We start from the raw sequence: 14,416 nt of genomic DNA, 5'->3' as shown, positions 1-14,416 counted from the left end.
TCAACTGGTGACATCACTTAGTATACTAAGTGTGGCTTTACTCGGTGCTACCAGATCAGTTAGTGTGTTCGTCGCCGTGATTCCGGGATAGTTATACTGGCTGTATATGTTGATGACATTATAATCTCTGGTAATGGTTCCTCTGGTATTGATGAGGTCAAATTATATTTATGGTAGAATACGGATAAAGGATTTTTGAGTGTTCTCATATATTTTCGGGGAATTGAGGTTGTGAGGAGCAGTAAAGGCATTAATATATCCAAAGGAAGTATGTGTTGGATCCCCTGTTCTGAGACTGGTATGTTGGCTTCTAAGCCTATTGACACACCCCTATGGACTCACACCAGAAATTCAGGGATAATGATGGTGAAGAACTGGCAGATTAGCATATGTCAGATTGTTGGTTGGGAAGCTTATTTCTCTTAATGTAACCATACCAGATATCTCTTTTGCAGCTGATGTTATTAGCCAATTTATGGAGACAACAAAGCAGGCTCGATGAAGGAGACTTGTCAGATTCTACGTTATCTTAAAAGTGCTCCAGTAAGGGTCTTGTATACAGCATTGGGTATTCAGATGTTAAATGGGCTGGTGCTAAGAATAATAGAAGATCTAAGACTGCCTACTGTACCTTAATAGAAGATCTACGACTGCCTGTTGTACCTTTATTGATGGAAACATAGTTATTTGGAGGAGTAAGAAACATACTATTGCTGCCAGATCTAGTGTAGAAGCTGAGTACAAAGCTATGGCTTATACTGCAACTGGGTCAATGTGCTGAAATCTCTTCTTCAAAAGTTTGGATTTCCTATTACTAAGTCTAAACCTATCAGCATATTTTGTGACAACTACGCAGCTATTTAAATTTCCAGCATTCTTGTGTTTAATGAACGTACCAAGCACATTAAGGTGGCCTGTCATTTTGTTAGAAGTGTTGTTATGCAAAAATTGATTATCACTACAGTTGTTGGTTTTGGTAATCAGTTGGGTGATATGGTTACCAATGCATTGTTTCATCCTGCATTTTTTGGTGGCTGTTCCAAGCTGGGCATGGGTAATATTTATGCTCCATCTTGGGAGAGGGGGGGGGGGGGGGGGGGGGGGAGTGTGTAAGAGTTTAAGTAATGTGCATGGTGTATTCTTGTCTTAATCTTTATGTTTGAGTGTCCTTTCTCGTAAGTTAGTTATTTTGTTCTTACTTGTAATTTCCAAGACTTCTATTATAAATATATCTTATTTCTCATGGTCTCCCTATCTAGTGAAACAGTGAGTTGGTTCTAGCAGATTTTCTTTCATTCATAGGTACTGTTATACTAGTGCTTTACAATGTTACAGTAGCAACAAACAATAAGTCAATAAATAAATCAACACTATGGCAGGAGGAAGTCTATCCCAAAGCGTGTGGTGATTGGTAATCACCATGAAAGCAACTTAATGATGAGCAGTAGCCTGCAGTATGAATGACGTGCACATGAAAATATGGTGACAATGCAAAAAAAAAAAAAAAAGAGCAGCAAAGAGCCACATACCAAATCATTGTTGCATTTTTCCAGGTCAAGAACCTTAATGGCAACTATTTCATTAAAGGGAATGCAGAGAGCTCTGTACACAGTAGCACTGACTCCATCACCAACGTCCTCATACAACTTGTAATCTTTTGCATTGACTGGATACCTCTTCTCAGATGTATATGCCATGGTTCTGTCTTATAGCACATCATCAACAGCCTCTGTACTCTAGCATTTTTATAACGCTTAAATAACTTGTAAAAAATAAGGAGGTCACAGCGAAATTAACATGAGCTCTCTTTCAACATGATAGCATTTTCCTTCCATTCAAAAAAAAAAAAAAGACCACGAAACTAGTTCTTCCATCAAGTTGATCTTCTCCATTTATCCTCCTCTCATGCCAAAACATCCAAATACAAAAAGCAACTAGTTTCACAGACAAGTAACTCTAGCAGAAAAGGTTTCAATATATCTTGAGCAACTAATATATTCTGCATCCGAGTACCATTATACTAGGCATGTACTGAGAAGGATCATCATCCAGCATAACTCAACAATTCAGGAATTCTGCAGAGAAATGGATACAACAGACGGTCTCCAATCTAATCTGCAAAATTATGGCAGCAGTGTTATCCAACTCTGAATTTTGGAAAGTCCTTTGGACAGCCATATAAATTCATGCCAAGGACATGCAAAAGCCGAAGAAGCTATATGGTCAAAAACAAAAAAAGACAGGTTTATTCAATCCTTTAAAAAAAAGCCAGATTTTACAACCCGAAAGAACACCAACAGTTAGAAAGCATGGGCCACGCCACCAAGTTACAGCAAATAACAATAACAACAAAAAAAAATTATAATGTAATGATCTTACCAAAACAACAGCCTTGATGCTGTAGGCTGTAGCATGTAAAGCATGGAACTGCAAAGGAATTTCAGTATATCAAATGGATTGAGTGAAGGTTAAGTGGTGTACTACCAATCTAACATTAGTGAACTACTGAGCTTCATCACCTAGTTGGCCATGAAAAAAAATGTTGAACAAACAACATTATCTTTGAATTCAACTGTATAACTAATTCTGACCAGTACAGTGAGAACTCAACAGGACATCAAGAAAAGAAAAAAAAAAAGTGCATCTCATAATGATCATGAGGTACACATAACACATCAATGACTACCATCTATGAAGCAATATGCTGAAACATATCAAAAGACTAGCCTTATCAAGTATACCAACTGCGTGGTGATAGTTATTTTTCCTTTTTCTTCTCCTTTTAATATATCTGTTATTTTATGTATGGTGTATTTTCAGTTGATATTATGCCTATCCTATTGAATTAACCAGAAGGCAATATGCCTGGCAATTGCCAAGAGATAGCATACTTAAATCATGCATACTTGACAAGGGTACTAAGCAATAAATAAAAAGGTTAAATTGACCATAAGTTCCAAAGTTAGTTGGACGAATACAAATGATCACTTTATGAATGCCATAAATGAAACTCAAAGTCATCATGCCAGAGAATTAAGTACCAAAAACAACATCCACAAACTAATACTCAGTAATAAAAAGTTTATGCAGGAGAAAGTTTGGATCACTTTCTGTGAGAGTTTTGAATTCTCGAATTTTATAAGTACAAAATGGAATACAGTATCTAGCTAATGCATTTTTAGTTGACCAGCAGATGATACTTTAATCTAGAAGGTTTGCTTTTCAATCTGAGGGAGGTACCATGCTTTTGTCTTCTGAAGTTCCGATCAAGTCTCATTTGCTTAACAAAGCAAGAAGAAGATAGACCCTGTCTAGAGAGAGGACAAGTGTGATGTAAGGTTAGGATACAAACTTCCTAACCCCCAGGTAGTATCAAAGGATATCCAACGTAGGTAACTAGGTACTGATTTCAGATTAACAACAGTATATGAATATGTGATAAACAGTGACCAACAATAGGTTAAACACCCTTAAACCCCTAACAGTACTCAATAAAGGCGGGGAAGAACTCCAGTTAAATAAGGACAGCAAACAGCAGCAATACAGGTCTATCGCAGGCAGAAAAAGGTTCAAAAACCTGAGATTAACTTGAACTCGAGAACCATATCAACAGGGAATAAAAGGGGATGGTTTTGCAATCAAAGGAAGACCTTGGTGGAGGGAATCAATCCTCAAAAATCTCAGAATAAATTAATGACTAAATCTGAAGAAAAGCTGTTTCTTGAATTAGGTCATAAAACAGGAGATATTTCATATCTCACAAACCAGTCCACAGGGAAGCCTGAAATGCTCGTTGAAGGAGTCCCCTAGGGAGGCCAATAGATGTCCAAAAGTTGGGCCTTGGATGTCCAACAGGTGTGGAGATCTGGAGGTGCAATCCTCTGCCTAGAAAAATCTCCAAAAACATGTGCCACAAGCAGGAGTTGTGTCCTCAAAATGCAACAGTATTAGTACTTAGCAGTGGTAGTAATGGAAATTCAAGATTTCAAGGAATCATCTAACAACCTTGGAACAGGATTAATATCACTCAAAAAATAATGAAATTAAAATTTAAAAAGAGAGATAGAGAGAGGAAACTGATGGAAGGGAGAGAGGGGGGAAGAAGGGGATAATGGGTTGAGTCTCTCACTCTTTCCTAGGCATCTCTAACTCACTCAAAGGATTCCCACCTCAAATGCATCTCACAGCATAGTTTGTAAACAAAGTATTTTTTAATTAAAACTCAATCGTGAGGCTGGTCTCCCCTACAGCTTGCATTAATAAGCAATTAAAAATTACAAAGTAGGAGACCAGTAGACTGCTTGGGAACTAAGTAACTATGTAATTGATTACAAGAGTAAAATATATAATCCTAATGACATAAAATATATTACTTGTCAAAAAAATAATAATAATAATAATAATAATACCAAAATAAAAATAGAAACTAAGACATAAAAGGCCTTCTTGGACTCCCACGGCAAGGCAGCAGCTCTTTTGGAGTTTTTTATACCCCATTCATATCTTCAAAATCCGGGGAGACATTCTCTCCCACAAGCTGTCAAGAAGTCTTCTACTCTTGATTATTCTCCATGCAAGCCAAAATTGTGCTCTTGAAATCCTTCCAAAAAAAAAAAGCCCTGCTGCAAGGAAGTATTCAGCCAAAAAAAATCCCAGCTGGGCCCCACCAGATCTGATAAGAATCTGGGAAATGATCTCCTAGCATGCAGCTGGTCGACACCTTCAAAATATGGTGCTGGACTAGGGATAAAATAGGAACTAACAGGCTGGAAAGTTGGACCAGTTGTGAACCAACTTTGAAGTTCCAATTGTGGACTTGATCAACATCAACATGTCTAATTAAAAGGATTCAAAGAGAGTCTAACAGTAAAACTTTGATAAAAAAATTGCTCCACAGCCTCATAACTCATAGGAGAATCATACAGAAGGGGAAGGTTCACCAAATTGTTTCCATTTAAAGTCCTATGTCTTCCGAACAGTATCGCCATCATTATTTTTTTCTTTTCTATTGAAAGATATGTTTCCCATCATTTTTAAGATCCAGATTCACTGACCCCACTCTATTTCTCTGTATTTTACCGCTTCCAATTATATAATCCAGCTCCATAATTAGTTTAAATTCCCTAGTGTCAAGTCCTCTTTGAAGGGTCATGTTCCAAGAGATAATAGGAGGGAGACCAATATAACCCATGATCTCATTAATGTTTGGTTGGGGGTAGTAACTGACATACTAAAATAGACAAAAAAGGATCGCAATTCCTCAGTTGAACCGTAAGGAAAAAGAGACAAGTAACACTTTAGTTTACATGAAGGAAATTAGCATCCTAAGTAGTAGTACGCGCAATACTACAAGCTCTAAACCATAGTTCGAGGCATCCGCGAGATCTCGCTAAAATCTTGTTTTTTCACTTTGGTGAGTCGAGACCATAGGCGATACTGGAAAATGACAATATCTCGCTTGAAATCTCGGTATCTCAGCGAAATTTTTTTCAGTACATTTCTCGATTTCGACTCGATTCAACCAAGTTACATGATGTTTAAAACCCATTTCGATGAGATTTCTTGCCCTTTCTCGTGAGATCTCGCCTATCTCGCCCTACTGTGAAGAAAAAGCCCACAAGACTATGTGTTTTGGTGCTTTTTCTTGCCAAATCTCACATCTACAGTAGAGATTATCAACTTCAACACTTAGAGATTGAAGATTGACACTTTTTTATGTCTTTTAATTACTTATGCTCATTTAAGTTGTTTTACACTTGTACTTGATTATGTGTTCTAAAAGTACTAGACATTGTGTGGAATAGCCTAAGGTACACCTACGCCATAGTGCAAAAATCCCATGCTCACTCGAGATCTCCTGGCTGTTATCTACTTCCCCTCCCTACCTATCAAAAAAAAAAAACTAACGCCACAAACTACCAACCTAGGGTCCAAGGTCAAAGTACCATTTTGAGTTTGATTTTAAAAAATTTAATGTTTTCAGTGTATTTAGAAGGCCTAAAATAGGCTATATGACAAGTTTCATGGGCTAACTTGGCCATATGGCCACTGAAACCCACCCCTGAGTTTTCCCTAGTTGTCCTATCCAAAAATGCATGGTTTTGTTGAGATCTCGCCAGATCTCGGTTTTTGGCCTGGGAGAAACCGAGACCTCAAACCTTGTTGTAAACCAAAAAAGATCCATAACCAGGTACAAGGGCCGCTTTCACAAGGTTCTGGGAGGGGTAGATTGGGATCAATCCTAAATTTTGCACTTTTTGCAAGAAGTGGCCACCCTAAGACTCAAACGACATCTTCAAGCAGGCAGTCCAAGCTTTTACCATCGCACCAATCAACCACCCCTAGATAATAGTACCATCTAACCTAATTAACTTAACTAGGAAGTGAAAGAAAAATATTATTCATTTATCAAATATGTAAATCCAACAAACCCAATATGTCCGTTAATATCCTCTTATTAATACCATGGACTAAATCTTAGGTTTTGGACAATTTTTTTTCTGGGCTATTGCTGGAAATTATGTTGAAATTTGGGCCTAAACCAGGTATTTTTTCCGAAATTTCCCACAAACCAGGTTTTGTCTTGGGGTCCAGTGAGATGGCTGAAACTTCCTAAATCTCGGCTGAGATGGCCAAGATTTAGAACCATGATTAAGACCCTCAAAGATACAACCCCCCAAAAAAGGGGATTTTGTAAGCGAGTGAGGAGTGAAAGAAATATGAAGGGGAACAGTAAAGAGTCCACAAGAAATAGAAAGAAGTAGAGAGGATGATTCTCATGATAGAAACATGACAAAAGGACCATCAGTAGATCCCTCCTACCAACTCAGATTGGAGCATCCAGTAAAATAGAGAGGATTACTTTAACTTAGATGCAGCATTGCTAAATCAATACTCCCAAAGGTGTTGGAACCTCTTCAAGTAAACCACCAAAAAAAAAAATACAACAAAGCAATAGCGTCAAATAGTGTTTTAGTTCGCTACAACCAAGGCAAGTTCTCAAATTCGAGTATCTTGACGCATCATATGACAAGGCAAAGTAAGCTTATGGTTTTCTAATTGACAAGAAACTCATAAATACTAAACCACAACCCATGTAGCCATATTGGACTTGAAACTAAGTCTAACCCAACCCAATCATGGACCATGGGTTCGGTTTGACCCAAGAAACTCAATTCAATCCATGGTTTAGATCTCGCTATTTGAAAATGGCGAGATGAGATGAGAGGCGATCTGTTAAATGTACAATATCTTGGTCGAGATCTCAGTGAATATCTCGAGAGCAAATCACATGGGTTATATACATAATTTCAACCCTCAACTTGATCCAACTCGACATAACTCCACATCTCTCAACTATCTCGCCCCACTGTGAAGAAAAAATAAGCTTCTGGTGGTTTTTCTTGCCAAATTACTCCTCTACAGTGTAGATTAACAACTTCAACACCTAGAGATTGGAGATTATCACTTCATCAACAACCTTTGGAGATCCTTTTCTTCTCAAAAACAGTTTTAAGTAAAACCAAATTCTCCGAACCATTTTTTCATAGAAACATGATCAATAGTTGCTTGTTTTTATTGCGGAATAGCCTAGTGTGAAGGTTCCAAAGACTACTTACATATGGTACAAAGTCAAAGTACCATTTTGGGTTTGACTTTAAAAAACTTATGTTTCCACTGTGTTTAGAAGGCCTAAAATAGAGTAAATTGCAAGTTTTAGGGGGCTACAAAAACCATATGGCCACGAGACCAATTACCGAGTCGACTAGAAAAAAATACAAAAACTAGGTGAGATCTTGCCATATCTCTCTTTTTCGGTTTATCAAGACTAGGAGCAAGATCGAGATCCTAAACCTTGACCAAATCCAAGATAACAGGCCCATCCTCTTCTCTTGCTGAATTTTGCATCACTTGGGATTCACCCCAAGCGCAACCTTGGGTTTCAACTTGTCCAACCAAGACCCAACCTACAACCACCCTCAGGTTGGGCTCAGGTCAAGCTGCTACAGGTTTGGTGCTTGCTCCACAGGTTTCTTCATTTTTGTGGCTTCATGGTAGTACATAGGCTTAAATTCAAGGTCGCTTTGAAGACCCCCGATTCCCCGATGAGTGAGAATCAGAGTTTAAGAGCAAAGATCCCTCTAAATCTTTTACACTTCTCTTGGAAAAAAAAAGAGGGCACCACAAACAAGGAAGGAGATTTATGCTTCGGAGATTCAATCGCATATCATTTATTAGGGTTGGGGACCGCTACATGGTCGCATGGAAACTGCGCCAGTGCGGGGACGAACCAAGGGAGGTACACATGCATCCAACTAGGGGGGCAGGGTGGTCTTTTCGCCACCACCTGTGTCCAGGCATAGCGGCACGTAACCAGGTAGCAATATTTTTCCCTATTTATTATAAACGAAATGAAAAGCCCGATATTCTTCCTTTGTTAGCTAGTGGCTTAGAGAAGTATACTACTCATGTAGTATAGTAGTGTACTGAATTCATTCATTATCGTTTTTTTCGATCCCATGTTTCTTTATTATATATAGGATGGAGTAATGGGTGTTTAGAATGCTAAGAAAATATGTGTGGTTTAGTGGACTTTTGTTATGAACGGGACAGGGACGGTTGCTACCAGAACTGAATGGGCTTCCCCGTGGGACGATCCAATTTGATTTAGCCAATTAACAAAGTTTATAGGCCTAAATTCAAGGTTGCTTCAAAGTCCCCCCCCGGGTCCCCAAAATAATAAAAATTTAACCCACCCGAGCCTCCCCCACCCAAAAAAAAAAAAAGAAGCAACTACACGTGAACACCAATGGATGATGTCATCAAAGAATGAAGACCCATTTGTACTACGATTAGGAATACCGACTGGACCAATGGTGATAAAGAGAAATCTCAATAAACTTCAGACTTAAATCACAGAAATTCAACTTCAACTAGGGATGAACTAATCCCACTTCTAGTAGGAATAGATTTCTTAAAATCCTAATTCAAATAAAGATTCTGAAAGCTCAAACCCAATCAGGATATGAAATCACAACTGAAACAGAAGGATGGAAATCAATTGTGAACCGTGACAAGGATAACCAAGCACTCACTCAAATCAACTCAGATTGGTTGAATCTTGAACCAAAGGTCCAGGAGGACCCAATGCAACATAAAGATGAAATCCCCCTTGTTCTGATTGAGATGGATTGAATTCTGCTCAATTTCTCAGGAGCTAATCTCAGAATCAATTTGACTGCTCAAAATGGAAGATAAATTCAATAAATCAGTTCACAAATATTTTGAACACCAGTAATATCCAGAACTGAAAACCCGCATAGAAAAACTACATTTGAAGAATGAATCATACGCTTTGACCAGATTTGCTGGTTTTGTCACAGAGCTTGAATTGGGGTAGTAGATTCAAATTGGTACGTAAATATTGAATGTCTAAGCTGATTCAAATGGTCTAACTTTTTTAGGAACTTCTTTCCTTTAACAGACTAGCAGTTTTTGTATCTGGTGTATCTTTTTCTACCATGTTTATCATGTTGTGGGTGGCTGTTGGTAAGCCATGTAAAGGACTACTGTATATATTCTCTTTCTTACATTAAAAAAGGTTGCTGCTCATCAGAGGGAGAGAGATACCATGAGTAAGGCAGGAAAGTTCATGGATAAAACCCGAATAGCAAGGAATGGCGGAGGACTTCAGACCCCTTGCCTTGAGGTTACATATCTTGGGTTTCGAAGGATATGAAAGTATTGAACAAATAGGTCATTACCACTCTACAAACTTCAGCATACTATCATCCTTATCAAACAGAACTCCGTAATCTTACTTCATGTTGAATACTTAAAAGATTTTCATTCCTAAAGTTGTCTATGCACAAAGCCAACAAAAGTAGTCTCAAAAAATTGCAACTCCTACTTTTTCCACTTCGCATATGGGTTTTATATTCTCTTCGGCATCAAACACAAGTTTGATTACATTGCGCTCAGTTCAAGCTGGGCGATGAATCTTCAAGAAGCAGCAGGATATGTGTTTAAATCGCCACTTAAAAATAATGAAAAATAACTCCTCAACAAGCAGCAGTAATGAATCACATTCATTCTGACTGTCGTCAAGAATTTCATCCTGATCAACAGACACTACCGGTATAGGTACAATAAGACAGGGAAATCCAATCCAATACACTCACTGCCCAAGTTAATCTCCGATAAGAAATTGGTATCCCCAGCAAATAATGTTCTCATCTGCTTACTAAAGTAATTCAACATTTTGGTTCTGGAGGAGGGATCTAGCCACATGGCTCCGCACTGTTTCTCTTTTTTAATCTTTTTTTCTTTTTTCACAAAATATATATTCATCCCATCTCCCTCGTCTACTTTCATTCATTAAAGAAAGAATTACAGAAGCCCATTGATTTATTGGTTTAATCAAAATCAATTCCAACAATGAGGCTCTGACTAACTACCATAATTCTCCAGTTTTCACCATCAAGCTTACCTCCGAATAAGAAGTATAAGACAAACTTTCCAGAGAATGAAGAATCCAATGAAGTAAGAAAAATTCATACACACATACTGAATAAACCGATCGCATGTAAAGGGGAAAAGAAATCAATTACAACCAAAGTACCTTTTGCCAGGGATATCCTCTGTAAGAACTAGGGTTCAATCATCTATCTCCTTTCTCATCGAACCAGAAATGAATCCGGTGAAAAATACAACAGAAAACTCTAAAAATTAAGAGTCTCCGAATCAGAAAATGTCTCTCTAATTCTCAGTTATTAGAGAAATGATAAACCGATAGAAGATCTTAGCTGTTCCAAATGACTTGCTTCGCGATGGACTCTTCCACCACCAACAGAGTCACAGGCCAGCGAGCGATATCTCTTTTTCGCCTCTCTTCCTCTCCGTCCAGTTGAGGAAAATAAAAAATAAAAAATAAAAATAAAAAGCCAGCCGAGCAGAAATAAATAGAAGGGCAATATTTGAGAGGTGTTTTTAGTATGTGAAATGAAAGAGGAAGTCTCTCACTATGCTCTCAGTTTTAAATAGAAACACTATATTCTGTCGATTTTTGTTGTTAGAAACAAATTATTACTTGCTTAATTCAGATTATTTTCCATGACTATCTCGTGGTTTTGAGTCTTTTGACTTGACAAATTTGTCATCTGAGTCTAGACCTGTCGCATACTTATGCGACGTAGAGGGCTGATTTCTAAAGGTGTTCATGGGTGCAGTTTCGGTTACTCTATTAGGTTTTCATTCTATTTACCAAAAAAAAAAGGTTTTAATTCTTCTTAAAAAGGAAACAAAAAAAAATTGCTAATCTGGTGTAGTCTAGACATAAATGGGTGTAAAAATACTATATCCCCTTACCCCATGTGCTAAGATGCTCCACGTGTCCTTTCTTTTTTTTTTTTTTATAATGCACGTGTCCTTCCATTTGCTCCATACATTAGACTCACAAGGTTCTTGTTTTGATTCAATTCAATATATGAAAAATATAAATTAAAATCGAATCATTTTTTCTATCCTAAGTCAAAATCAATTAATAGATTATTCGAGTTAAACGGTTTTTAAATGCTTCTAGTTAAATGATTTTTACTAGTTTCAATCTTATTTATGATTCGAGTTAAACTGAACAAATCTATGTTTGAAGTCTAACATAGAAATTTGATGTTGTTGGGCTTGAACCACGACATCTAGGCCTAGAATAAAGGTTAAAAAACAAAATTAATCTAAATTAATTTTCATGTTGACGTGTTGTAAATCTATTTTAAGATACTATGGATCATAAATTCAAGGGTGTAAGTTTGGCCTTGACCGCCCAAAGCCGCACTAAAGCCTGAAAGGGCCTAGATTGATATTTTTGATCCTGAGGATGGGTTGGGTTGTAAAAAAACTCCAACCCAACCCTGCCCTAGGCAACCTAATCCTGGTTTTAACTTTGATTTATATAAATATAATTTAAGGTTATCATCCAATTTTTTGATACTCACGTGTGAAGATGTCACCCATGAAAAACTAATGGATACATAGGAGATGGTGCATCATGATTTCTTATATAAAAGGGTCACGTGTTCATGGATGAGAGAGTCTGTGAGAGCAACCTACACGCCACGTCATATGTATACATTTTCCCCTAATAATAGTTGTTGCACGCAATCATCTTCAAACTTCAGCACGAAGCAATGCAATCTTTTTTCTCACCTAATGTATCTAGGTGAAAATACACGCGGTCAAGTAGCGTTCTTTCTTCTTTATAATTATCATTACTTGGTGCATGGACCATGCATCAAGCATTGGGCTTAGTTGCAATGATTTATTCATTGCCATGCGACTACAATCTACAGTACAAAAACTTATGTCTTATGAAACATAATCAGTATCATGCTTTATTCATATATTGTTAAATTTACAACTTCTTTAGTAGGGGGTGGTTGGAGAGGGACTGTTAGTCATCTCAGTCTCACATCAATTATGAGTGAGGCAATCCCTTTAGTTGAAGGAGGTCTTGGAATTCATTTATTAAAGGATATTAGTACATCTATGCGATTGTAATGTTTGTGGCGTATTATTTCATAAAATTCTGTTTGGAGTACCTTCTTCAAGGCTAAATTTCTAAAGGGTAACCATATTGTTTTAGCATAAATTAAACTAGTGGGTTCTAAAATTTGACAGAGGCCTTTGGATCTCAAAGAGTTTATTTGATCAAAATCTAAATGGCTAATTAGTTATGGTGAGGTGAATTTTTGGCTGGATAATTGGCTGATGATGGTTCCCTAATCAACTACGTTGATGGGATCGTGAATGTGAATATTGAACTCAGATAAGAGATGTGCTTAATGACGAAGGTGTTTGTGACTAAGATGTGCTAAATATTATTGATTTTCCAGATGTTCGCGATAATATTATCAACTCCAATATTATCTTATCAAACAAAGTTGATAGATTGATGTGGACTCCGATGAGCAATGGTTTTTTCTCAACCAAGTCTGCATGGAATGAAATCCGATCTCACTATCCTTTGGTTCCTTACTCTAAATGATTATAGAATAAATCGATCTCTCCAAAAGTGGGTTTATTTGTTTGGCAAATATTTAATTAAAAATTTATAACAAATGACACTTTGATGAGTATTGGTATTCCATTAGCTTCCAAATGCTTTTGTTGCAAAGATCCTTTGAGTGAAACAACAATCCACATTTTATTGGTGGGTACAACTGCCTATAAGGTTTGGGGTTTATTTGGAAGAACAATGAATGTTGATATTATACCAACTCATGATCTCAGTACTATAATTCTTTATTGGCAATCCCTTGCCAGTATCAAAGGTATTTGTAAATACATAACTAGCCTATTACCATCATTTATTATTTGGGAGTTATGGTGGGAAATAAATAACAGAAGACATAGTGAAGGCTCTCGTGCTGCAACTACCATAATTGAGAGAATCAATGATTGGATTCATGAAATCATTTCCCCAACTAATTTTTTCAAAATCTCTTTCGTTGAGAGATAATCTTATCTTGCAGGTCTGTAAGTTAAACCCACCAATTAGTAGGGTTAAGACTCTTATTCCTATTTATTGATGCTGTCCCATTTCATACTGTTAAACTGAATGTGGATGGTGTTAGTAAGGGAAATCCAAGCATTAGTGGTGGGGGAGGCATTATTAGAAACAACAATGGAATGTTCTTGTTGCATTCTCCAATTTATACGGGGTGTGTTCAATTTCAATGGATGAGTTGAGAGCCCTTAGAGATGGATTGAGATTGTGTGGGGAATTGGGCATTGCTGATTTTTATGTTACTTTTGACTCTTTCTTTATTGTGAAACTGGTTACCAAATATCATGTAATGTGTGGAGTTGTTAGTATTGGTTTCAAGAAGTTACCAACCTCTGTGATTCTTTGAAAGCCCACATCTCATTTTCATTTCGGGAAAACAATCGAGCAGCGGATTAGTTAGTTAATTTTGCTGAGTCTACAATGAATTTGATTTTTTATGGTGATGAACCTCTTCCAGGTGATCTTAGTTGCATCATTCGAGAGGGCAAAGCTGGTTTACTAGTCTTTCGAATGTAATAGTTATTTTATAAGTGTTTCCTTTTGGGTTTTGAGAGTGATAGAGTGACTTGTCTCTCAAGGGTTGGGGTCAGGCGAGTTATGTACCCCATTTTTTTTAGTAGCAATTTATTTTTTAATAAAATTCTAGAGGCTATCCTGGGTGTCTGGGTCCCAGATAACATTCAAGGTAAAAAAAAAAAAAAAAAAACATAAGAGTGAGGCAATCCCTTCCCTCATATATATGTGAACACTTCTTATCATATCGGTCTTTTGAGATGGAAATTTACATGGTATCATAACAGATTATTTATGGTTTTTTCCTCCTTAATTATATCCACGTGAGGGGGGGGGGGGGGG

General features: G+C 37.2%; 1 protein-coding gene across 4 annotated transcripts in view; it reads right to left on the bottom strand.

Annotated features, from left to right (window-relative positions):
- LOC122076694 (serine/threonine-protein kinase BLUS1) overlaps window positions 1–11,016 on the bottom strand; it is a 31,699-nt gene extending 20,683 nt beyond the window's left edge. Inside the window, exons 1-3 of one of the 4 annotated variants that reach the window (XM_042642141.1) lie at window positions 10,622–11,014; window positions 2,380–2,427; window positions 1,530–2,115 (exon numbers count right to left, since the gene is read on the bottom strand). In XM_042642141.1, coding sequence (XP_042498075.1) covers window positions 1,530–1,697 — 168 coding nt within the window. In that variant the 5' untranslated portion in view covers window positions 1,698–2,115; window positions 2,380–2,427; window positions 10,622–11,014. Of the gene's footprint in view, window positions 1–1,529; window positions 2,116–2,379; window positions 2,428–10,621 lie in introns of all 4 variants that reach the window. The other 3 variants (XM_042642142.1, XM_042642140.1, XM_042642143.1) reach the window with 3 other exon arrangements.
- Window positions 11,017–14,416: the final 3,400 nt, after the last annotated feature.

The sequence above is a fragment of the Macadamia integrifolia genome, chromosome 4 (genome assembly GCF_013358625.1).
Source record: "Macadamia integrifolia cultivar HAES 741 chromosome 4, SCU_Mint_v3, whole genome shotgun sequence".
In the NCBI taxonomy this organism is placed as follows: domain Eukaryota; kingdom Viridiplantae; phylum Streptophyta; class Magnoliopsida; order Proteales; family Proteaceae; genus Macadamia; species Macadamia integrifolia.
The sequence above is the reverse complement of the archived record's forward strand: the minus strand, read 5'-3'. Positions and strand labels throughout refer to the sequence as shown.